Source organism: Budorcas taxicolor, chromosome 1, assembly GCF_023091745.1.
Source record: "Budorcas taxicolor isolate Tak-1 chromosome 1, Takin1.1, whole genome shotgun sequence".
Lineage (NCBI taxonomy): Eukaryota > Metazoa > Chordata > Mammalia > Artiodactyla > Bovidae > Budorcas > Budorcas taxicolor.
Genome location: NC_068910.1, coordinates 68,488,565 through 68,514,699, shown reverse-complemented (window position 1 = coordinate 68,514,699; position 26,135 = coordinate 68,488,565). Strand labels below are relative to the sequence as shown.

Genomic DNA, 26,135 nt, shown 5'->3' with positions numbered 1-26,135 from the left:
TTTTTAAAAGTCTCATAATATATGTTACATTTAAAAAAAAATGAACCATCAATGATAAAACAGTACCTTTATGGATTTCTGGTTCACTTTGTAGTTTCCTCGGCTCAGTTTTTGCAGGGCACGATAAGCATCTTGCCTATGAACCATAACAATATAGGCACAACCTCTGGGAGGAATCATCTGCTCCAAAAGATTTTAATATTATAAAACATGACAACAAAACCAAACAGTAACAAGACATAATATGAAGCAGTCAGCTCCACCCACCCCACCTCCAACCCCCTGCACCCTCTAGAGCCTATTCCATAACTGGAGTTTAAAAAAATTTGAAAACTGGTGGTTCCGGTTTAGTCTCAACTGCCAATCATCAACAATCTACAGCCCCAAGCTTTGTTATATAAAGTCATTTTTAGAAAAAGATTTTAAATTAAATTTGGTTATCAAAAAAATTAGTTAAATGCTAAACAAAAACTTAGGGAACACCTCAACTCCAGCCACATCTTCCACAAACCTAGACCAATTTTAACTTAGGTCTCAAGCCCTTAATTTCGCAAAATAACATTAACTACGTCATTAAGCAATTTAACAAATACTCACATTAATTGATTCAATTGGACCAAACTCTTCTAAAAGACTGGCAACATCCTGCTGAGTAGTCCTTTTGTCCAGCTGTCCCACCCAGAGTGTAGTACTACAAACTTAAAATAAAATTATAATCATAAAAATATACACATTCCATACTGAGCAGCTCTGTACTTCACATGAAAAAAATCATTACAGAAAACATGCATGAGTTACATTATGATATCCACAAGTATAAAGCACCATATGTGCTATGGCTCAATTGCTCAGTCCCATACAACTCTTTTTGATCCCATGGGCTGTAGCCTGCCAGGCGCCTGTCTATGGAATTTCCCAGGCAGGAATACTGGAGTGGGTTGCCATTTCCTCCTCCAGGGGATCTTCGTGACCCAGGTCTCTTGTGTCTCCTGAAACTACAGTCAGATTCTTTACCACTGAGCCACCTGGAAACCCAATATAAGTTTAAAAAATTACAGTAGTACTTCCAGAAATGGAACCAGGATAGTGAAAGGGAAACAGATGAGGTGGGAAAAAATTCATCTTTTGAAGACACATCTGAAGATTTCATCTATGTAAAGAGTCAGAGTAGCTGTCCCTTTTAAACTCTCGAGGGTAATGATTTTTGTTTCATGCTGTGTCCTAGATAAGAAGCCCTGCAGAGTCAGAAGTTTTATATATGCCCAAATCATATTATCAATTAAAATTTCATTAACAGCTATAGAGTTATATCAAGAATATCTACTATACATTATTAAACATATTCTAAACACATCATGAAATTCAGGAGATAATGCAAGCTAACACATCCTATAAATTGTGTATCTTTATAAAGTAAGAGGGTATTAGTTGTTCTGGAGGGGCCCCCCCACCCTTCCTCAGTGTGTAGAACTAGTTAACAACTATATTTCATACACTTGACTCAAGACACACTATTACTCATCACTGTTAGTTTGCCTCACTTCTCATTGCTGCTTCACAGTCAGCTATAGGTACAAAAGCAAATCTAAAGGTATACGCCAGAGCACAAACAGACAAGACCCAATAAAGCAATATTTTGCTAACCGGTTACAAAGCATTTAAAACTCATGACATTGGGAAAAAAAATGCAGGAAATGTGAATATAAATGTTCACGTACCACTGGCGGTTTCTGCTTTGATCTGAGGAAGGCCTTTTTGTCGACGCTCTCTTTCCTTCTCTCGATCTCGTCTTTCTTGGGATCGAGACCGAGGAGAATGTCGGCGTCTATCTCTGGACCGAGATCGAGAACGTCGATGCCGAGACCTTCGAGATCTAGAACCAGATCGAGATCGTCTCCTTTTCGGTGACCTAATATTTTCAGGACAAGGGAGAATGGATTAATATACGGAAATAAACAAAACTTCAGCATGTGTTAATTGGAAGAAGAAAAAAATACAACTAGGTAATTTAATGTAAGATACGTAAGAATTTGTAAGATGTGTAAGAATTTGACAGCAGGGAATTCATTTTTAGGATTTTTAATATGCTGAAAGTTAGAAAGCACATATGTAGTATAAACGAGATAAGTTTGCTAACTTATAAAAAAGTATCTCTCATCTTCGATACCTCTAGTACTATTTTAAATGACCTTTGTAATTAAAAAGCTAACGTCATCACAAAGATATACTGTGATTGCTATTCTCTATCTTCTCAGAAAAGTCTTTTTTTCTGTAGCAATTAAAAGTATGTGATCTGATTATAGTATTCCTTAATTTCTTTCCACTTTTTTTTGGCTTGATAAATTGGTAAAGGAACTTTGACTACATAAATCTTACAATTCCATGCATATCTGTAAACAGGCATTAGAGAAACTCAGAGAGAAAAAATACTGGTTAAGATGACTTAGTTTTTTTAAATTAGTAAGTCTCCTGCCCCCATTCCACTCATACATACAAACATACCAAGTGTTATTTTATTAGTCCCATACATCTGGAAACAATTCAACTTGATTTAAATACTAAGTCTCTCAAAACATGAACATCTGGATTAACATTTTCTATAAGCTACCTGGATGCTGATCTAGATCTTGACTTTCTGTGATCAGATATGTGCCGCTTAGCCTCTTGAACACAAGGTTGTTCTACTTCCATTTCCTTTAAAAAGAAAAACAAAATATAAAACCCATCATTAAAGGAGAAAATGGAAATTATAAACAGAAAAAAAGAGGCCAAAAACTTACAAAATGCTAAACTACAAATCTCTTACCTGGAAAGTTCTCTTTTGATTACTTGAGACCTAATTACTAGCTTAACGATGACTGGGCATGAGTGGAAAAAGTTCTTTCATATGGCTCACAAACTTAGAAGAAATACTCATCTACTTCTGGAAATTGTTTGGTGAAGGTTAACATACTGTGTTAACAAACCATCACCTAAAGCCAGTGAATTAGGCACTGTTTAAGCATTCCATACTCTATCTCAATCCTCATGCACCCTATGAAAATTTATAGTATTATTATGTCCGCTTCCCAAAAGAATAAGTTAGGTCACAGAGAAGGTGAGTATGTGCCCACAGTTAACAGTTTTTCTTCATATTCAAAACTGAAGATAGAAAGCCAACAAACAGGCAGGAATCTGCTTGTAAATCAAGGGAACCAAAAAATAATCAGCAACCAGAGAGTGAAGCTTTACCTGATGTGCCTTCTGTGTAAGTGGCTCATTTTGTGCCTGAAAGGAAGTTTGGAAGGGCTGCTGCACAGGTGGAGTTGGAGGAATCACGGGCTGAGCCATGGGAGGAAACGGAGGTGTAGGAAGAAGGCCAAAGCCTGGCATCTGTCCATTAGGAGGAAGTGGAACCTTGTTTGTTTAAAACAAAAAAAATTGTGTGAGTAGATTTTAAGTAACTGCTACCAAAAATAATTTTTTTAAAATTTTTGTTAACTTTATATAAAACTAAAACATCTTCAATAAATTTTGATCAAGAAAAAACTATGACATTCAACCATGACCGACAATTTCTACATATACAATTTTTATCCAAAGAAAACTGCTTATATCCAAGAACAGAGCTTAAAAATCCTACAACTCATTTTAAAATTAACACACATGTCAGGTTTTATAATTTAAAAACGTACCTTCATTTATATGAGGAAGCAATGTGACAGACTAAACTTAAAATTCAGAGGTACTCCACTGCAAATTTTCTCTCTTCAACTTTAAAGGCAATTAAGCTTTAGGGGAGGAAAAGTATTTAGAAGCACTGACTTCTAAGTTTGTTTTAAAAGTTTTACTCCAAGGGGAGTTTCAGCCAACATGCCTATGGCTGAATTTATTTAGGGTTTGAAATATCATAATAATGAGAGTATTATGTCACAATCTAACAATTTTATACATGTAACATTCTAATGCCAATGCAATAGAAAGGATAATTGTAATATCACTATAATATAAAAAGGCAGTCTTTCTAAATTATTAATAAACTATCAATAATTGTTAAACATTTGGAATTAAGTTCATAGGTTTCATGTGTATTTTAAACAGGATGATAAAATATTTTTTAAATTTCACCTATCAACAAGTCATACAGTTTTCTCAAGAGAACACACTGGTCATAGCAAACACCCTCTTCCAACAAAACAAGAGAAGACTCTACATGGACATCACCAGATGGTCAACACCGAAATCAGACTGATTATATTCTTTGTAGCCAAAGATGGAGAAGCTCTATACAGTCAGCAAAAACAAGACTGGGAGCTGACTGTAGCTCAGATCATGAATTCCTCTATTATCAAATTCAGACTTAAATTGAACAAAGAAGGGAAAACCACTAGACCATTCAGGTATGACCTAAATCAATCCCTAACGATTATACAGTGGAACTGAGAAACAGATTTAAGGGAGTCCCTGATGAACTATGGATGGAGGTTCTTAACATTGTACAGGAGACAAGGAGCAAGACCATCCCCAAGAAAAAAAAATGCAAAAAAGCAAAATGGCTGTCTGAGGAGGCCTTTATAGCTGTGAAAGGAAGAGAAGCAAAAAGCAAAGGAGAAAAGGAAAGATAACCCATTTGAATGCAGAGTTCCAAAGAATAGCAAGAAGAGATAAGAGAGCCTTCCTCAGTGATCAGTGCAAAGAAACTGAGGAAAAGAACAGAGATCTCTTCAAGAAAATTAAGAGGTACCAAGGGAATATTTCATGCAAAGATGGGCTCAATAAGGGACAGAAATGGTATGGACCTAACAGAAGCAGAAAATATTAAGAGGTGGCAAGAATACACAGAAGAACTGTACAAAAAAGATCTTCATGACCCAGATAATCACGATAGTGTGATCACTCACCTAGAGCCAGACATCCTGGAACATGAAGTCAAGTGGGCCTTAGGAAGCATCACTACGAACAAAGCTAGTGGAGGTGATGGAATTCCAGTTGAGCTATTTCACATCCTAAAAGATGATGCTGTTACAGTGCTCAATATGTCGGCAAATTTGGAAAACTCAGCAGTGGCCACAGGACTGGAAAAGGTCAGTTTTCATTCCAATCCCAAAGAAAGGCAATGCCAAAGAATGCTCAAACTACTGCACAATTGCACTCATCTCACACGCTAGTAATGCTCAAAATTCTCCAAGCTAAGCTAAAACAATACATGAACCGTGAACTTCCAGATGTTCAAGCTGAATTTAGAAAAGGAAGAGGAACCAGAGATCAAACTGCTAACATCCGCTGGATCATCAAAAAAGCAAGAGAGTTCCAGAAAAACATCTATTTCTGCTTTATTGACTATGCCAAAGCCTTTGACTGTGTGGATCACAATAAACTGTGGAAAATTCTGAAAGAGATGGGAATACCAGACCACCTGACCTGCCTCTTGAGAAATCTGTATGCAGGTCAGGAAGCAGCAGTTAGAACTGGACATGAAACAACAAAACTGGTTCTAAACAGGAAAAGGAGTACGTCAAGGCTGTATAGTGTCACCCTGCTTATTTAACTTATATGCAGAGTACATCATGAGAAATGGTGGGCTGGAGGAACCACAAGCTGGAATCAAGATTGCCAGGAGAAATATCAATAACCTCAGATATGCAGATGACACCACCCTTATGGCAGAAAGTGAAGAACTAAAGAGCCTCTTGATGAAAGTGAAAGAGGAGAATGAATAAGTTGGCTTAAAGTTCAAGATTCAGAAAACTAAGATCATGGCATCTGGTCCCATCACTTCATAGCAAATAGATGGGGAAACAGTGGCTCACTTTATTTTTTTGGGCCCCAGAATCACTGCAGATGGTGACTGCAGCCATGAAATTAAAAGACGCTTACTCCTTGGAAGGAAAGTTATGACCAATCTAGACAGCATATTAAAAAGCAGAGACATTTCTTTGCCAACAAAGGTCCATCTAGTCAAGGCTATGGTTTTGCCAGCAGTCACATATGGATGTGAGAGTTGGACTATAAAGAAAGCTTAGTGTCAAAGAACTGATGCTTTTCAACTGTGGTGTTGGAGAAGACTCTTGAGAGTCCCTTGGAGTGCAAGGAGATCCAACCAGTCCATTCTAAAGGAGATCAGTCCTGGGTCATTGGAAGGAGTGATGTTGAAGCTGAAACTCCAATACTTTGGCCACCTGATGCAAAGAACTGACTCATCTGAAAAGACCCTGATGCTGGGAAAGATTGAGGGCAGGAAGAAGAGACGACAGAGGATGAGATGGTTGGATGGCATCACCAACTCTACAGACATGAGTCTGGGTGAACTTTGGGAGTTGCTGATAGACAGGGAGGCCTGGTGTGCTGCAGTCCATGGGGTCACAGAGAGTTAAACACAACTGAGCGACTGAACTGATCAACAAGTCACTGAATCACAATGTCGTTTCATATGACCAAATAAAAGCGTATCTCAAAATATGATAGATTCGATTCCAGACCACTGTAATAAAGTGAATACTGCAATAAAGTGAGTCACATGAATATTTTGGTTTTCACAGCATTTAAAACTTATGCTCATACTTACTGCAGTTCAGTAAGTGCACAATATATCCAAATAAAATAATGTACATGGTTTCACTAAAAAGTACTATCTTGCTAAAAAAAAAAAAAAGCCAATAATCATTTGAGAACCCATGGTTGCCATAAACCTTCAATTTGTTAAAAAAAAAGTGCAGGATCTGTGAGAAATGAAAAAAACACAGTATGCCTTTATATATTAATGGATTGAACATGATACAGATAAGAAAATGAATATATTCTAAAAGGTTTCTTAGAACACTTTCTAAATTAAGTCTAAAAGGAGCATTTCTCAAAGGTTGGCTGTACAACAGAATCATCACATAATTAAAATAAATAAAGATCCTCTAAGATTGACTACAGCACCAGAAGTCTAAGATATGTATTTTGTAGTACGTTTCTCCAATTGAGATGTACAGACAAGTTTAGAAAACTCTGAATTAGAGGATTTATTAAAATAAATCCAATGAACAAATTTAGTCTAACTTCCTGAAATTCTCCAGTATGATGTCCTCCTTATCTTATACTACAGATTTCAAACAATATTCCTAAATGCTGAAGAGCTGAAAGCCCTCCAAAGCAACAAGCCACACAACATTAATAAAGAAAAACGGGAGATTTCCCTGGCAGTCCAGTGGTTAAGACTCTGAGCTCCCAATGCAGGCAGCACAGGTTGAACCCACGGCTGGGGAACTAAGATCCTGCATAACACAGTATACCGCAAAAATTGATAAATAGAAGGGAAAAGGGGAGCGGGGGAAGGCTTCTCAGAAGGGGAAATGCTGTAAATAGGTCAGTTCCTTAAAACAGAACCAACAATCTCTCTCTCAACTATTAATAAAAATACCTATTAAATTATTAGCATGAATATTTAGCATCCTTGTTTTAATTAAAGCAAAAAGGCAACTCAAACCAGTTATGTGCTTGACAGCCTTTAGTACAGCTTAAGGACTATTTAGCCACCCACACAGGTAAATACTACTACTCCGGCAAGTGCAACCCAGATGCGCTAATGAACACATCTTTAGTAATCAGAAATGCCCTCCACCTGATGGTGCACTGGATCCTGCGGCACTGCCATCATTCGAGGCGGAAACTGGTCCATGTTCTGATGTTGGGCATATGTTGGTTGCGGCATGCCATCGCCAGGAAACCCACTAAAAGAGATAAGCAGTCTTCTTTTTACCCATTCAAACACACATCATTCTTGGCCACATTTACGCTACAGAAACTTACAGAATGCTGTTCAGGAGTTGTTAGCAATCAACATTTTACTGAATCATTTATTTATTTGCCTATATTAACTTAAAAACTCAGCATTGTTCCCAAAATAAAAGTCATTTTTTATTGTAAATCTGACAGGATCCCCTCCCCATTCAGAAGAAATCCCCAAATACCACAATTTAAAAAAGAATTTTAGAAGATGCTATATGAAAACTGACCGTTATTAAGTGTTACTTGGATTATGCCTTGTAATGACTACCAAAGTTCCGAGGAATCAAAAGAAAGAGACATACAAGGGTGCCTGTGGAGGAGAGGCAGTGGGTGCAGCCACAGAAGGTGCGGTGGCAGCGGCGGCGGCGGCAGGCGTAGTGGGCACAACAGCGGCAGGAGCAGGTGTTGTGGTGGCCGAGGCGGCAACAGCATCTTCTTTCTTGGATTCTTCCACAGCTTCTGGCTCATCATCATAATCAAATCTATCAAGTAGCTTCTGCAAGAGGTATGCCAATATTCCGTTTTAAAATTCAGGTTGTGATTCACTGCACAAAAAAACTTTATAAAAACAGACATTCACCATCATGCATAATCCTGCTATGCTATGATGTACAATTTCATCTTCCCACATGCCTCTTAGGGACTCTGGTGCACAGACAATTTTTACACAAATGCCATTCTGAAAAGACCCTTTTAAAAATAGCTTTTCTTCCAATTCTAAATACAGTGTTTCCTTTTTTTTTCTATTTTCTATATTATAACTAATTTAGCAGTAGAAAGATTTTACAAAAACATTTTCCTAGACTAAAAACTTTGCACACATTAAAATGGGTATATATTTTTGGTTGGCTTTGTAAAATGTACACAAAGAAAAACCATCTTATCCAATCTTATAACTATCTTATAAATTCTGCTCACTCAAGAATATGAAAAAAAGAGAGAATGGCACAGACAAGGCTGCAAAATCTACCTGTGCCCTTGCTTCTTTCTTAAAACTTCACAGCTCACCTTTTACCAGAAACTTCCATTAAAACAAAAACAGAAAGCAAAAACCAACCAGTGTACTCCACAGGATCACATGTCTAGAAGAGTCATTTGAAATATAATTACACTTATTCAGAATAAGGAATCAAAGTATTGGGCTAGCCCAAAAGCTTGTTCGGGTTTTTCCTTACAATGTTACACAACCACTACTGTGTTTTGGTAGATTATACATAATACTTCATCACAAGAAGCTTGCAATGTAGATACAGTTTCCTCTTCTTACAGACAAGGAGACTAAGGTCAGGTAATTAAGAAACATAACCTAGACTGTACAGTTATATATAGTAGAGTCTAGATGTGGACAATAGTCTTTTTTTAACCTCAGTCCCTGGCATTCAATAAGGCAGTCTTTTCCTCTCAGGGTATGACCTTCCCGTTCATGGATTTCCAATCTCAAAACTCCTAAATTTGTATGGTTCTGTGATAGTTCTGCCTGGAAATTCTGGACGACAGATTTCTAAATTGCTTCTTTCTTCATAAATCTGGGCCACATGATTAAAAGTTCTGATTATAATCGAGAGACCCAACATGGCTCAGGCACCTTGTTGCTTTTTGCACATGAGGTTAATTTAACCCTCGAGGCAGTTAAAAAAAAAAAAAAAGGTACTACCATTGCTCTTTTACAGAGGTATACAGTGAATATTTAAGTAACTCAATATCAATAGAGTCAATGACAGGAGCCAAAATTAAAACTCGGGTCTAGGGCTTCTCTGATGGCTCAGGGATGAAGACTCTGCCTGCCAGTGAAAGAGACACAGGTTTGATCCCTGGTCTGGGAAGATTCCGTATGCCATGGAGCAGCTAAGCCTGTGTGCCACAACTAACGAGGCTGTGCTCAAGAGCCCAAGAGCTGCAGCTATTGCAGCCTGCATGTCTAGGGCCTGTGCTCCACAACAAAAGCCAACACGAGGAGACTAGAGAGTAGCCCCTGCTTGCTGCAACCAGAAAAAGCCTGCACAGCAACGAACTCTCGGCATAGCCAAAAATAAATAAAATAAAATAAAATAAAAAAACAAAAAAACTTAGGTTTAAACTATCTACAAAAACAAACAAAAGAACTCTCTGCAGTTTATCACATATAGACATGTTTCTTAAAAGTTTTACAATTCATACCTATTGCTTTGGGAAAACATCTGAAGCAATTAAAAAATTTAACTGAGCCCTACTATCTAAAAAGATATTTCTGCTGCTTTTAAGGAAACTGAACATCTATGAAGTGGCTGAAACAGACAAGCTGTTCCCAGTCAGCTGTTTGACTAGCTTAAAATAGACCTTTTCAGTCAAAAGCAAAGCACAACTCCTTTTTCTAAATTTAATGTAACTAACAAACATTGATCAATCCACTTAAGATAAAACACTAGAGGAATTAGTTGCAATTCAAATGAACAACAAAATATGAATGCCATTGCTAGCACTGCTATTACTCAATATTTTATTTCTCTGGAAGTCCTAGCCATCAGACAGTAAAAAAAAAAAGAAACAGGTCTAGATGTTGAAGGGGAAAAGTCAAATTTAGCAGCCTACAAAATCTGAGAGAACCAACTAGAAAAAACAAGATAATTTACAAGATAACATAAAAACTCAGTAGTTTCCCTCGACAGCATCAATTGGGCTTCCAGGGTGGCTCAGCAGTGAAGAATCCGCCTGGAATGCAGGGGCCATAGCAGGTACCGGTTCAATCCCTGGGTTGGGAAGATCCCTCGGAGGAGGAAATGGCAAGCCGCTCCGGTATTCTTGCCTGGAGAATCCCATGGACAGAGGAGCCTAGTGGGCTACAGTCCATAGGATTGCAAAGAGTTGGACATGGAAGTGTTATGAAACACTAAACATGAAAAATGAGTAAATTATCTAAGAATAAATGAAACAAATAGCCTGGGGTCCAATCCCTGGTTGGGGAACTAAGATCCTTTAAGCTGCATGGAGCAGCAAAGAAAAAGAAAAGTGACTAACATTTAAATTAGTGGACTGTGAATAAAGAAACACCTTCCATAATATCGGTGTGCCTCAACCAATCAGTCAAAGGCCTTATAGCAGGGTTTCCCAAAGATGGCATTCTCACGACAACAACAGGAAAACCTTTGCCTTGCACAATTTAGACTCAAGACTGCAGCATTAACTCTTACCTGGATTTCCAGCCTGACACTCTAACTTATACCTAACAACTACATGAACCAATCCCTTAAAAAAAATCCCCCCCTTCTCCCTTTGTGTGTCTGTGCCTGTAACTGGTTCTGTTTCTCTGGAACATACCAATTCACATGCCCAAGAATAGGCAAGGAATGTCTGAAAAAGAATAAAGGCAGAAAACACATCCAGAAATGAACTGTAAGTTGCAAGTGTTTAAACTGCTATGATGCCAAAACAAATACAGATACTAGTGGGACAAAATGGTATCTAGAGACAGACACAGAAAAAAGTGTATGACAAAAATTTTGAGGGAGAATTGGCTATTTCCCAAAATATAAAGGTTTAACTATCTTGAACTATATGCTAATATAAGTTCTTGATACACTGAGACAAACATAAAAAACACAAATATAAAACTACTAGGAGAAATAGAGAATTTTTAATACAAGTGGGGAGAATTTTCCCAATCACAACACAGAACAGAAGACTAAAAAACAAAACCACAGCACTTAACACTTTATATTCACATACGCAGAGGAGATAGGTCTGAAGAACCATACACAAATCAGTGGAACTGATATCCCTTTTCACTCCAGAACTTTCTGTATTATCTGCATTTCTTTCCCCTAAAAGCACGTACTTTTGTACTCAAAAATTTTAATACAACCTTCTTTTAATCAGTAGTCACTCATAAATCATACAGATAGAATAACAAGCAGTAATTTCCATATGGATTCTTAATATTAACTACTAGCAACAGTTACTGTATCTTAGAATGCTAGAAAGAAACATATTTTAGAGATGATTAAATTAAAAGATAGTTCTTTCTAGGATTATCAAACTTGTGTTTTTTGTACTGCAACTTGTAAAATGAAATTAAATTTTATATAGTCATATATAGACAAGACACAAACAGGTAAGAGGGGGGTTGTTTAGGCAAACATTTCAACAGGAAGCTCTGAGCTGTGCATTTTCAACACATCTATACCCTTAGCGGGAGCGCCTTAAACATAACTAAGGCCCAAAAGAGAAGTCTGAAGACACTAAACCAACCCAAACTCTCATATTATAGATAAGGTAACTAATGTTTTCAACAACAGAAAACAGAAAGCAACTTAAATGTCTTTCAACAGGGGGAATGGTTAAACTGATGTGCCCATGTAATGGAATAATAACCCTAATGAGCACTCAGTACATATTTACATCTATTAACCTTAACAACCACCCAGAGACGTGAGGATTAAGATGAAAAATAAGCCAGTTAAAAACAATGTGTATATATATTTATTTATATAGATTCAAAATACCTATTTTTATATATGTATATACACACACGTACACACAAACACAGATACACATAATGACCAAAAAAGAAAAGACTATATCCACAGGAAATCAATTCTGAAAAGGTATATAGCAGAATGTTACAGTACTTATCCCTGAGTAAGGAGGTTAATGGTGAATGTTGTTTCCTTTATACTGTTTATTTTTCTCTTATATTGAAAATTCTGCAATGAGTATATATCACATTTATAACCAAGAATAAGAATCAATGTTTTGATGTCGAGGGGGAAAATCCCTCAAATAACTAAATGAACAATCCAGGTAAGTCAGAAAAGGGTTAACTTCTACAGAGTGATATAAACAATGGGATGGGTTATGTGAGAGAAGCATACCTTGTCAAATGCAGTTTTTTGTTCAGGTGGGGGGAAAGCAGCTTTTTGTTCAGATGGTTGTGTAGGAGCTGTCTTTAACTGAGCTGTGATAGCCTGAACCTGAGCCATCACGGCATTGTCAATGGCGGGAGACTGTGGTTTTGGAGGCTGTTGAAAAGTCTGAAGGATCTGCTGAAGCTTAAAGAATGGGAAAACTGATAAACCACACAACAAAGGATAATCATAGTATCAAAAGTTAATTCACTAAAAAAAAAATCTTAATGGTGAATCAAAATAGCACAGGCATGGAGGAACTTGGAAAAAGGAACCAACCTTTCAGTAATGGTTAAGTTTATCGTGAACGAATGTATCAGGGATCCAATGTGTGTCACTTAAGGTTAAAAGCCAATGGTAGACAATGATGGTCAGAGAGAAGAGAAAATAGACTGAATTGTGAACACTATATATATGTTTTCTAAAAAAGTGTAAAACAAGCATCTGCATCAATCCATGTAACTTTGTAACCAGCACTGTGAGCAACTCCAACACCCTCAGAGCTCTGCAGCTCTCTCCATAGGGGCACACTCTTCCTCAGTGTGCTGGCCCCTTGCTTACCTCTCCCACATTTCCCCCAGTGTCCTTGTGAATTTACCTTCCTCACAAAGGCTTTTTCCAGTAGATATATTCCCTCCTCACAATGTGCTCGGTAACCAGGAATGTAAAATAAGAACTGACAATAGTACCTAACTGCAAACTATTTAATCTTTGGGTAGACAGTTTACCTGTTGACCTTGAGTTGTCTGAAACAGTTGGGCCACAGCAGCAAAAGCATCAGAGCTGGGCAACTGTGGTACAGTTGGTACAGAGTTTGTAGTGGCTTGTGGGGGTTCAGAAGAAACTTTAACTGGAGGTGGAGGTGAACCTAAAAAAGAAAAGATCATTAAGGCCTCAAAAACTTTTAATTCATAAATATTTCCTTTAAGCTCCATTAAGCTTCTTTACTAAAACAATACTCCATTCAGTTTAACATACAGTAAAAAATATAGATTATGGTATTACAGCCTATACTGCAATAAGCACTGAATACTTTTTATTAGAAATAATAATGATGGGAAGAAAACTTATCTTCCAAGATGTTAACTCAAGTTCCTTCTTACAGAAAAATTCCATCACTATAAACAGATTCCAAACATATCATGTACAAAAAATGATACAATTCTCTAAGTGCACAGACACACCTGACCTTACCTTCATTATTAGTAACATTTTCTGTTACTGGAGCAGCATTACTGGTTCCTGCTGCCATGTCCAAAAGAGGCTGAATAATTTCAATTTTGAATACTCCATTTTTTTGCCAAAGGTTTAATACACGAACTATTTTACTCTGTTATGTGAAAAAACACAAATATACAATAAGTATTAGCATAAATAATTATACCTCTTATGAAAAGAGAACAAAACACCACAGGCTAACATTTCCATGCTACATCTGTTTCATAAATAGAAAACAATCTATCATCAGAATTACAGCCTCATTAAACTACTCTAATGGGCCTTCCTTCAGTAGTGTAATCCAGGGTAAGAAACAGGGAGAGGGAAAAAACAAACAATTAACCTAGAGAATCAGAAGAAATGCATTAGAATTACTTGAAATTTTTATATTTATGATCACAAAGAAACCAAAAAATTCAGTTATCTAAGAAGAGTAAAATCCAGGATGATTTTAATAGTTAAAATATTTAACACAATTAACTGGCCTCTAATTGTTAGGTAAGTTCTTTTGTGGGCTACCAAATTTGAAGGAGATCCAGAGAAAATGTGTTATTCATGGTTACAACTCTTATCTCCTACTCTAGGAATGAACTTTTCTCTTGTACATCTTTCCCAGAAGAGCATTCCTCCAAGAATACAGAGAATCCAAAACACGCAAATTTATATGTCATTTATTATACAGGCTCTAGTCTTTGTTATTCTGCGCTTACAAGTGCATTTCTCCTATCTATTAAGAATCTAGTTTTTTTGTCTATGTTTTTCTATCTTTTTACAGTACAGAGTAAAACCAGCTATAAATGTGAGGAATTAAATACAGTAGTCTGATTGCTAATGAGTATGATTTATACTTCAACATCTCTATATGATGGGGAAAGTCAATGATTGGTCCCTTCCTTGTGGAATAAACAACAATTTGACATAAGCACTGTCCTCCTCTACTGCAGAATTTCTTTACCATTCAATCACAAGAAATCTTTCTAATAACGTTTTCTTTAAAGAAAGATGATGCTCCTTTTTTTCCAATGGTCATGTACGGATGTGAGAGTTGGACTGTGAGGAAGGCTGAGCACCAAAGAATTGATGCATTTGAACTGTGGTGCTGGAGAAGACTCTTGAGAGTCCCCTGGACTGCAAGATCCAACCAGTCCATTCTGAAGGAGATCAGTCCTGGGTGTTCATTGGAAGGACTGATGCTAAAGCTGAAACTCCAGTACTTTGGCCACCTCATGCGAAGAGTTGACTCATTGGAAAAGACTCTGATGCTGGGAGGGACTGGGGGCAGGAGGAGAAGGGCACGACAGAGGATGAGATGGCAGGATGGCATCACTGACTCGACGGACGTGAGTCTGAGTGAACTCCGGGAGTTGGTGATGGACAGGGAGGCCTGGCGTGCTGCGATTCATGGGGTCGCAAAGAGTCATACACGACTGAGCAACTGAACTGAATTGAACCGATGCTTCTTTTTTATTCCAATAGTACAACATTTCTGAAGCACTTCACAAGAAAATAGATATGACTACTACAGAAAAAAAACTGCATTTTGTTTCAAGTTCACAGAGATCACTATGTGATCAACCTTTCTAATAATACTGCTGCTGCTAAGTCGCTTCAGTGGTGTCCAACTCTGTGCAGTCCCATAGATGGAAGCCAACCAGGCTCCCCCATCCCTGGGATTCTCCAGGCAAGAGCACTGGAATGGGCTGCCATTTCCTAATAATACAGTAGGCTTTAAATACCTAATAGGCTTTAAATACCTAATATATATTTAAGAATAGGGTAAGAATACAAGTTTAATTTAAAAATTATAAACTATACCTTATCTTCAGATGGACAAAGATACAGATATTGGAATGTGGCAGTTATGTTTTTAGAGAATCTTGGCCCAAAAACATCTTTATCAGTTCCAAACTGATGACGAGACTGTCGCACAATTGAGTCGATTACATATAATCCTGGAACCTTGTATTCTGGTTTACACTACAAAGATTAAAGACGTAAAGTCAATACAAGAAAAGTAAATCACAATCTGACACCCATTAATCTCACTCTTATGAAACTATATATCCAAGGTTATTTCTATAGAAATAACTAAAGTTATTAATCAAGTAATTAAATAACTACTTAAATGTTAAATTCTCTCATTGGCTAGCCCACAGGTCTGTAGAGAACTACCATTCTCTTGATGTTTCAGACTCCCAATATTTTACTTTTTTCTGATCCCTCTGTCCTCCCCCCATTCCAGCTTCCTAGAATCAGTATTACTTTACCAATGCCTAAGCCACCTCCATACAGATCTATTTATTATAGAAAAATCTACTCTCATTCATTCTGCTCACAAAAATAACTTTTAACTTTTAAAAATCATCAAAAAGCCAATTTTAACCAAAATATTAATTTCAATCCTAATAAAGTACAGTATCAGAGAAACAAAACCCAAAAGGCAAAGTCATTCTTGGCCTTACAAACCGACAAGATAAAATGAATAGACAGATATCTGCAAACATTTCTGGTGGTACAACCTTTATGAAAAATAATTTAGCAATAAACACAAAGCTTGTTTGATCCAACAACTCTATTTCTAAAAATTTATACTAAGGAAAACAGACTCCATATTTCCAGTGCAGGGGGCACAGCTTGATCCCTGGTTGGGGAACTAAGATTCCACAAGCCATACGGCATGGCCAAAAAAGTTAAAAAAAAAAAGGTACAACTCTAGGTTGGGGGAGAAGACAATGATGTCTAAGTCTCCTTTCTCAGTCCTTTACTGACATAGACATGTGCTGATGTTACATATGTTATCAAACAACTTACAACTGTAGAAGTGAAAAGTGATTTAATTATGATGGGAGAAAGGGAAGTTGAAAACACCGGAGTAATTTCATTTGAAGTACTCCAAGATAAGTTAAAAGTCAACAGAGTCGTCAGGGCAATGGGGAGAGAAGGCTCAAGCAGACAAAAAACTATTTCAAATCCTGACTCATAGTAAGTACTCAATCAACAGTACTGCTATACATTTTTGTTTTGTTATGAAACAAAAAAACAAGACTTCCAGTGACAACTTTTCTGTAGAGTGACTTTAGAAGTAATTATTCAAATTACAACCCACAAAGTACAATACTGATCATACCTAAAATGAGATAATAATAAAATGGATAGTTACCTTTTTTATGAACTTTTCTACTATTTGAACCACATGCTTATAAAGCTGAAAAGAACAAAAAGAATATCATTATCCAGCTAACACAGTTTTCTATTCAATACATTTCCTATAATTAGAAAATACCTAAAACCTCAGAATTTGTACAATCTGAATAATTCTCAAGGTAATACTGAAAGAACCCTGGTAAATAATCCATAGCAACAACTCAAAAAATTCTTAACAAATCAGAAAGAAACTATTAACTAAAACAGAAACTACAAAAACCCACCAAAAGATTCTTTCCTTCCATTTTTAATCAATAAATCTTCATAAAACAGCTCATCAAGTGACTTTATGGGAGAGAGAAGAACAATGGAACTGGAACTAAATAATGCAGTTTTTAAAGAGACTCACTTCTTCAAAGTGTGATCTTGGGTAAGACATTCAATTTCATGAAGTCTGAAGTTTTTAAATAAAAATAAAGCTAATACTCCACTGATCTATTATGGTAAGAATTAAATGGAATAAAACAAACAATAACAACAAAAACCCTCAGTCATTCTTTTCCTTACCTCAATGAGTTCAACTTTTTTTTAGCACCACACATAAACAAGGTAATTATGTGAGGTGATGGATGTGTCAATTAGTATAAGCTAATCATTTCACAATGTACATGTGCATCAAACCGTGCTCTATTACATACTACTAAATCTGTCAACTATACCTCGATAAAATTAAAAAATATAAAGAGGAAATACAACATTAACAAGATTCTGAAATATGCTACAATGTAGACACATCACACAGTTGTAATTACTTTCAGCAAAACTTGGTTAGTGCTCTTTGACTTAGGCCTGAACTACTTCACAACATGAAACCTCAAATTTAACAATAATATTTTCAACATTTTAAAAACACTTTCCAAATTAATATATTTCTTTTACTCTTACCTTTATAGCTTTAATAGCAGCTTTCGTGATGAGAATCATTTTGGCTCGAGAGATGGGAGGTTTCATATCCATAAGTGAAAAGAGCTTATTAAAAAAAAAAGGAAAAAAGTTTTAATTAAAAGTAAAATTAGAGGTTTACCCTTCATTTTGACAAATATATTTGTAACTTAAAGAATAATAAAATTTCTGAAACCAGGTTTAATAATTTGTCTGGTAAAGAAAAACTAAGAGCTTTCTTACATGCTAGCATCACCACTTTGAAAACAGAATGGGAAAAGATTATGCTAAAATCAGGCAAAAAAGGGGGAAAAGGTAAAAAAATTGACAAAAATCTGTAACAGTAGTGTTATAAAACCCTACTGAAGAACTCAAAACTGATTTGAATGGAAACAAACACACCATGTTCCTATACTGAAAATGGCAATAATGTGATTCAATATTTAATATTTCACATCCAAACCTCACTGAGATTTTGGAGGACTTCAAATAATTCTGATGTTCACTTGGAGATACACATGTATTACATCAGGTAAGAAATTTAACATGTCATTATAAAACTTGAATTCACAATTTCTTGATTAGTCAGGAATAAAAATGACACCATATTTAACAAATTTCACTACAGTAAATCCAACAATCAGGGAGTCCCAGGAGATGAAACCACACAGGCACACACCTCTCCTCTAAAGTTTAAGCCCAACCAAGATATAATGAGAGCCCATAAAGAGTCATAATGATAAAATTCTGACATTAAGAAGCTTATATCCAGTTTCTTAAAATCTTGTTTTTGTTTTAACCATAGGCATACATACTCTTCTAAAAATACATTCTGAAATAAGTTTCAGGGTCTTCTAAGCATTATCAATCTTATATGAATCATACTTCCATTTCTCTCCAATTTCAAATATGGAACCCCTAAGACACAGACCATCTTTACCAGATACCTACTAAAAAGGTACCCTAAAGAACAAAAGTCTCCTTTTCCAGAATAAATAGCCCTACCTGTCAACAAAATACTCTGGCAACAGAATTTTTGCAGTTTTTCAAAACTACAGACACAATGGGATAGTGGTAACAGTAATTTTTTTAAAAAAGTATGCAATACAAGATATGATCAATTTAAGAACCAAAAATGTACTCTGTTTAAGCAGAGAAAAGTAGAATTTTTTGATAAATAATACTAAGATGAATTTGAGTAAACTGCGGGAGATTGTGAAGGACAGGGGAGCCTGGCATGCTGCAGCTCATGGGGTCACAAAGAGTGGGACATGACTTAGGACTGAACAAGAACAACAATACTAAAATACAGAGAATGGGAAAAACAAAGATACTAACACAGAGACTGATTTTTTTTTTAAGGCATTATATAATTCGGGTCATGATTCTTTATTTCCAGCACAATAAAAATTTTCCGTGAATATAAATGCTCACTAACTGAAAAACAACTAGAGACAGTAATCTTTAAAACTATATAAAACAATGAGAAGCTAAGAAACGATTTAAAGTATTTTAACTCCAATACAAACTGAAAAATATCTGCAGCTCACAGTTTATAAAAGGGCATATTCTGCCCATTTCTAAGTTATAAAAACTATTGAGACAGTTATTTATTACTACAGTTCTATTTCCTTTTCTGGATCTTAAAGCAGAGAAACAGGATACAAAAAGTTGATACATGATCTTAAGAATGAGTAACAGCGAGAACTACTTTTCTGGCCATTAAAAACTTGCTGCTGCTGCTGCTAAGTCGCTTTAGTCGTGTCGGACTCTGTGCGACCCCATGGATGGCAGCCCAACAGGCTCCCCCATCCCTGGGATTCTCCAGGCAAAAACACTGGAGTGGGTTGCCATTTCCTTCAATGCATGAAAGGGAAAAGTGAAAGTGAAGTCGCTCAGTCGTGTCTGACTCTTAGCAACCCCATGGACTGCAGCCTACCAGGCTCCTCCGTTCATGGGATTTTCCAGGCAAGAGTACTGGAGTGGGGTGCCATTGCCTTCTCCGGCCATTAAAAGCTTAGAGAATCGTATTTCTCTGAAGCCTAAGCCAGCATGAATATTCATTTAATGTCCCACATTCTTGATTATTTCTACAGTAAGGAACTCCCCATTAAAAAAAAAAAAAAACCCAGCCAACTGAGGAGACAAGACAGATTAGTGTTATATTCTGATGAAATGCTCTACAGTTTACATTTAAATCATTTTTCTTAAAAAATTAAAATACAGACTATACCATATAGCAGTATAACTATCACTCAGGCAATAAACCAGCAAGAGAGCATTTAAGTGCTACCATTTAAGAGACAGACAGAGGAAGAGTATTTATTCCACTAAAGAAGGTGCAACTCAAGAAAAAGAGGAAGGGAGCAACACTAAGTGCCTAAGTATAAGGTGGTGCATCATCTTATTTAATCACATTAACAATTAACATAGATTGTCACAGCTGTTTTCAGCTGATACCAAAAAGGATTACATCTGCTTTCAGATGATTCCCAGGGAATGTGTCTGGACTAGAATTTGTTGGTTGTAAAGCTCACAATCCTTAAGATTATCAGTTCAGTTCAGTTGCTCAGTCGTGTCCAACTCTATGACCCCATGACTGCAGCATGCCAGGCTTCCCTGTCTATCACCAACTTCTAGAGCTTACTCAAACTCATGTCCATTGAGTCGGTGATGCCATCCAACCATCTCAGTCTCTGTCGTCCCCTTCTTCTTCTGCCTTCAATCCTTCCCAGCATCAGGGTCTTTTCCAGTGAGTCAGTTCTTTGCATCAAGTGGCCAAAGTATTGGAGTTTCAGCTTCAGCATCAGTGCTTCCTATGATTACTCAGGCCTATTATCCTTCAGAATGGACTGGTTGGATCTCCTTGCAATCCAAGGGACTCTCAAGAGTCTTCTCCAATACCACAGTTCGAAAGCAACAATTCTGCGGCGCTCAGCTTTCTTTATAGCCCAACTCTCACATCCATACGTGACTACTGGAAAAACCATATAGTCAACTCCTTATACAATGCTGTTGTTGTAAATACATGCAAAGACCATTAACTATGATGGAGAATGCAGGAAAAATATCAAGTAGGCATCTTTGCTCATCTCTCTCTATATATATATTGCATTGATTCAGGGATAATGAAGAGACATACTGAATTTAACTTGGGATGCCTACTGAAAATCCAGGCAGATATTTCAGCAGACTGGAATATGGATCTTGAAAAAGCAGAGGTCCTGCTAGAAATTGAGAGGTTACAGAATCAAAACCATGAAGACGAGTAAGAAGGGAACAAAGATACAACTAACTACAATATACCAAATATTTCAATGTAGCACAGACAAGGGGGCGACACAAAAGAACACCAGGACAAATGCCAGAAACGAAACCTTTAATGCTACAGTTTTTTTTGTATGGCTTGACTAGCATTACATCATGTGAAATGCCAGGCTGGATGAAGCACAAACTGGAATCAAGATTGCTGGGAGAAATATCAATAACCTCAGATATACAGATGATACCACCCTTATGGCAGAAAGCAAAGAGGACCCGAAGAGCCTCTTGATGAAAGTGAAAGTCGCTCAGTAGTAGCCGACTCTTTGCGACCCCATGGACTGTAGCCCGCCAGGCTCCTCTGTCCATGGAATTCTCCAGGCCAGAATACTGGAGTGGGTAACCTTTCCCTCCTCCAGGGGATCTTCCCAACCCAGGGATCAAACCCAGGTCTCCCACATTGTAGGCATATTCTTCACCAGCTGAGCCACACGGGAAGCCCAAAAGTGAAAGAGGAAGAGTGAAAAAGCTGGCTTAAAACATTGAAAAACCTAAGATTATGGCATCCAGGCCCATCAATTCATGACAAACAGATGGAGAAATAATGGAAACAGTGAGAGACTTTCATTTCTTGGACTCCAAAATCACTGCAGATGGTGACTGCAGCCATGAAATTAAAAGATGCTTGCTCCTTAGAAGAAAAGTTATGACCAATCTAGACAGCATATTCAAAAGCAGAGATATTACTTTGCCATCAAAGGTCTGTCTAGTCAAGGCTATGGTTTTTCCAGTAGTCACGTATGGATGTGAGAGTTGGACTATAAAGAAAGCTGAGTGCCGAAGTATTGATGCTTTTGAACTGTGGTGTTGGAGAAGACTCTTGAGAGTCCTCTGGACTGCAAGGAGATTCAACCAGTCCATCCTAAAGGAAATCAGTCCTGAGTGTTCACTGGAAGGACTGATGCTGAAGCTGAAACTCCAATACTTTGGCCACTTGATGCAAAGAACTGACTCACTGGAAAAGACCCTGATGCTGGGAAAGATTGAAGGCAGAAGGAGAAGGGGATGACAGAGGATGAGACTGTTGAATGGCATCACCGACTCAATGGACATGAGTTTGAGCAAGCTCCGGGAGTTGGTGATGGACAGGGAAGCCTGGCATGCTGCAGTCCATGGGGTTGCAAAAAGTCAGACACAACTGAGCGACTGAACTGAATAACTAGTATTATCATCTGCAACTGGGCAAATGCTCAATGAACATCTCTAGGTGCAGCATTCTCTTTGCTACTACACATCTGCATTCAGAATTAATGTGATCTGTCAAAAAACAAACAAACAAACAAAAGTATCAACGCAGCCACAGAAAATGATGCAATTCTTTTATACAGGATAACAGCAGCAGTAGGCCCCAAAAGGTACAAAACCTCCTTAGAAAGCCTTAGTAAGAAAAACATACTTGCCAGCAACAGACACAAGTTTGTTTTTTTGTTGTCATCAGTTGAATGACTACTAGAAAACCTAAACATGAACACTGTTCTGCTGGGTGCCTGATATACAAAGTATTCTAAAAATTATGAAAAAAAAAAAAAATCACTCACAATGATTCCTAATATCAATTAAGAACAATTTTAAATTTGGCCCATGACACCTGTAGAATTCATAAGGTTTGAGGGTTAGTCAAAATAACATGATACTCTGCTATTTATTGACAGCATAAACTTGGACAAGTTTAGTTAAACTTTTCTGAATTTCAATGATGTATTAAAAAGAGGATTAGTAATATTCAATTCACTGTTGGGATTCCCTGGTGGCTCAGAGGTTAAAGCATCTGCCTGCAATGCGGGAGACCTGGGTTCGATCCCTGGGTCGGGAAGATCCCCTGGAGAAGGAAATAGCAACCCACTCCAGTATTCTTGCCTGGAGAATCCCATGGACAGAGAAGCCTGGTGGGCTGCAGTCCACGGGGTTGCAAAGAGTCGGACACGACTGAGCGACTTCACTTTCATAAAACTGTTAGGATTAAATGAGATAATGTATATTATCTTGGCCTAGATCTGACACATAAATGGCTCGGTAAAAAGAAGTACATAATGCCCTGGGAATCTTAACATAGATCTCAAGTTTAAGTTTTTGTCATGAAACTGAAGGTGTTAGTGGTTCAGTTGTGTCCAAGTCTTTGTGATCCATGAACTGCAGCCTGCCAGGCTTCTCTGTCCATGGAATTCTTCAGCCAAGAATACTGGAGTGGATATCCATTCCTTTCAGGGGATCTTTCCCACCCCGGGATTGAACCTAGGTCTCCTGCATTTGCAGGTGGATTCTTTACCATGTAAGCCACCAGGGAAGCCCAATTTTTTATTATGGCTTAGCATAAAAACTTTATTGTGTTACATCTACTATTCAAGTGCTGCATTTGGAGAAATTTTCTCCATACTGAAAACAAAGCAGTATCAAAGACTTTTACAGCTGTATAGCACCTTACTACCTAATTCAGTATTCATACTAAACTCAGAACTGCTTTCACAATATATGTGGCAGGTCCCATGTTAGTTCACAGGCTTACTAACTCATAACTAATCAGCTCCAACGGTTACAGCTGTCGTCTTTGTACTGACCCCAAATCTCCCTTCTGATAACCTTCACTCCCTTTTCCTGCTCTAGTTCTGCCTCTGGAGCACAGAACAATAGTGATCTTTCTCATCTGAGAAAGTAAACATAACTAAGCATGTTTTCTTATCTGCTTCAACTATTAGCCAAATGATATGATTTCTAGATCTGACTATACTGGCTAATTCCTTTTAAAAGTATGATAAAACAAAATAAAGAGGGCCTGGATATATTCCTGCAGAATCTAGTGGGTTGTCTTCTGTATCAGTTTCCTCTTCCTGCAGGAACACATTACCACAAACTCAGTAGCTTAAAACAACACTTTTGGAAGTCACAACCTCATTAGTCTGAAATCAAGGCATTGGTAGGGCTGCCTTCCTTCTGGGCACTCTAGGTCAAAATCTATTTCTTTCCTTTTCTAGCCAAAGGGTGCTTAAATTTCTTTGGCTCTTCCATCTGCAAAGCTGGCAGCATAGCATCTTCTGTCCTTCCTTAGCCTCTGCTTTCACTGTACATCACTTTCTCTGACTTTTCATGTCTCTCTCATTTAAGGACCCTTGGGGTTACACTGGGTTCATCCAGATAACACGGGACAATTAACTCAAACCTTTAATCACATCTGCAAAGTCTCTTTTGCCAAGTAAGGTAACACATTCACAGGTTCTAGGATTCAGAACATGGTCACTCTGGGGTAGGGGAGATCATTTATTATTATTATTTTTTAAAATACTGCTTAGCTGGGGCTTCCCTGGTGGTCCAGTGGATAGGAGTCTCCCTACCAATGGAGGGGTCATGGGCTCAATCCCTGGTCTTGAAAGATCCCATAAGCCTGTGCTCCACAACAGGAGAAGCCATTGCAATGAGAGGCCCACGTTCCGCAATAAACAGTAGCCCTCCCTCGCCACAACTAGGGAAAGCCAATGAAGCAATCAAGATCCAGCGCAGTTTAAATATATAGTGCTCAATTCATTATTAACTCATATTTATAAGCAACCAAAACCCTCAGACTGTTTCACTGCAACCTTTCTCAGAACTAGAACTTCATGTTGATTTTATGTTGGTTTCTGACAGTCCTTCAATCTACTTAGGTAGTCTAGGAATCACTTTCTGTTTTCAACGTAGCAGCTCTTCCAATTAGTTTGTAGCTTTCATGAATCTGCTATATAGATGGCTTTTTCCAACACCATGGTTTTTTAAAAATTAGAAAGATCTATACTTGCAACTTGTAGGAAGACTTTATCTAATAATCCGTGGACCCTGACAGTTAGCTAAAATTCACTTAACAATATTCTCAACTTATCAATATTTTTTCTAATTTATTCAAGATGAAATCATGACAAATATCTGAAATATATGGAGTCCTCACTAGACGAAACACACTTTATGAAAGAAAAATGTTTCATTTGGTCTGTGAGAATCTGTTCTAGCTCCAAGTGTCTAGAAATCTTTAGGCAGAATCTCTTTCAATGGGATACTTACCCCATCTTATCCTTTTAAACTTACTATAATGAATTATACTTAAGATACCTGGTATTCCTTCCTTTGCTATTATGATCTCCATGATGACAAATTCTGCCTTAAGCTCCTGTTACTAATAATTACAAAGTTTAAATAAAAAATTTGGATGTTTTCAAAAATACATACACATACAGTAACAGGCTGGTACTCAAATTTCCCTTCTGACAGATCAAGTTATCAAAGTGTTCAAGTCTACAATCTCCCTCTGTCTTTTGTTCATTTGTCTCATCAAATCTGATACACTGGCTTCAACCAAATCAAGAGTTAAAGCCAACTTAAATGTTTACTGGTAAAATATACTTTATAAAAGCACACATTAAATTTAACAAAAGAAAACGTAGGGGGAAATCTTAAAATCATCTCCACAAAGATGCTTTGTCCCTCTAATTATAGCCTGAAGACAGCTCTATAAAATACTGGTAGAACAATCAGATAAAGATACTTTACAGTCTCTTCTAACCTGGCATTTCACTTTATGCCTTTACCAAAGTTTTGTCTGAGCTAATTCTTTAATACTGGGTACTTAATGTGACCATGTGTATGTATGTGAGACAGAGAGGCAGAGAGAGAGAGTTGGGGGTGTGGGTGGGCAGGGAAGGAAAGAAGAGCTGCAAGCCAAGCATGTTAGACAAGTACCATTATACCACTCTACCCTAAAGCAGAATATTACGCATGAGTTAATAACAAACACTAAGAAAAACAATAAAACTGGAAACTGTACAAAGTATAATAAATAGAGCCAGAAACTAATTAACAAACATGGAAAAAAATGTTCAGTCTTACCAATAGTCAAAAAGGTACAAATTAAGACAA

General features: G+C 37.2%; 1 protein-coding gene across 2 annotated transcripts in view; it reads right to left on the bottom strand.

Annotated features, from left to right (window-relative positions):
• Nucleotides 1-26,135, bottom strand: part of SCAF4 (SR-related CTD associated factor 4) — a 58,709-nt gene that overhangs the window by 19,650 nt on the left and 12,924 nt on the right. For both annotated transcript variants that reach the window (XM_052646388.1, XM_052646468.1), the window contains exons 2-14: nt 17,940-18,023; nt 17,011-17,055; nt 15,666-15,827; nt 13,827-13,962; nt 13,361-13,500; nt 12,600-12,776; nt 8,055-8,248; nt 7,586-7,694; nt 3,232-3,396; nt 2,609-2,694; nt 1,719-1,909; nt 598-698; nt 67-180 (exon numbers count right to left, since the gene is read on the bottom strand). In XM_052646388.1, the coding sequence (XP_052502348.1) occupies nt 67-180; nt 598-698; nt 1,719-1,909; nt 2,609-2,694; nt 3,232-3,396; nt 7,586-7,694; nt 8,055-8,248; nt 12,600-12,776; nt 13,361-13,500; nt 13,827-13,962; nt 15,666-15,827; nt 17,011-17,055; nt 17,940-18,023 (1,704 nt within the window). The remainder of the gene's footprint in view (nt 1-66; nt 181-597; nt 699-1,718; nt 1,910-2,608; nt 2,695-3,231; nt 3,397-7,585; nt 7,695-8,054; nt 8,249-12,599; nt 12,777-13,360; nt 13,501-13,826; nt 13,963-15,665; nt 15,828-17,010; nt 17,056-17,939; nt 18,024-26,135) is intronic.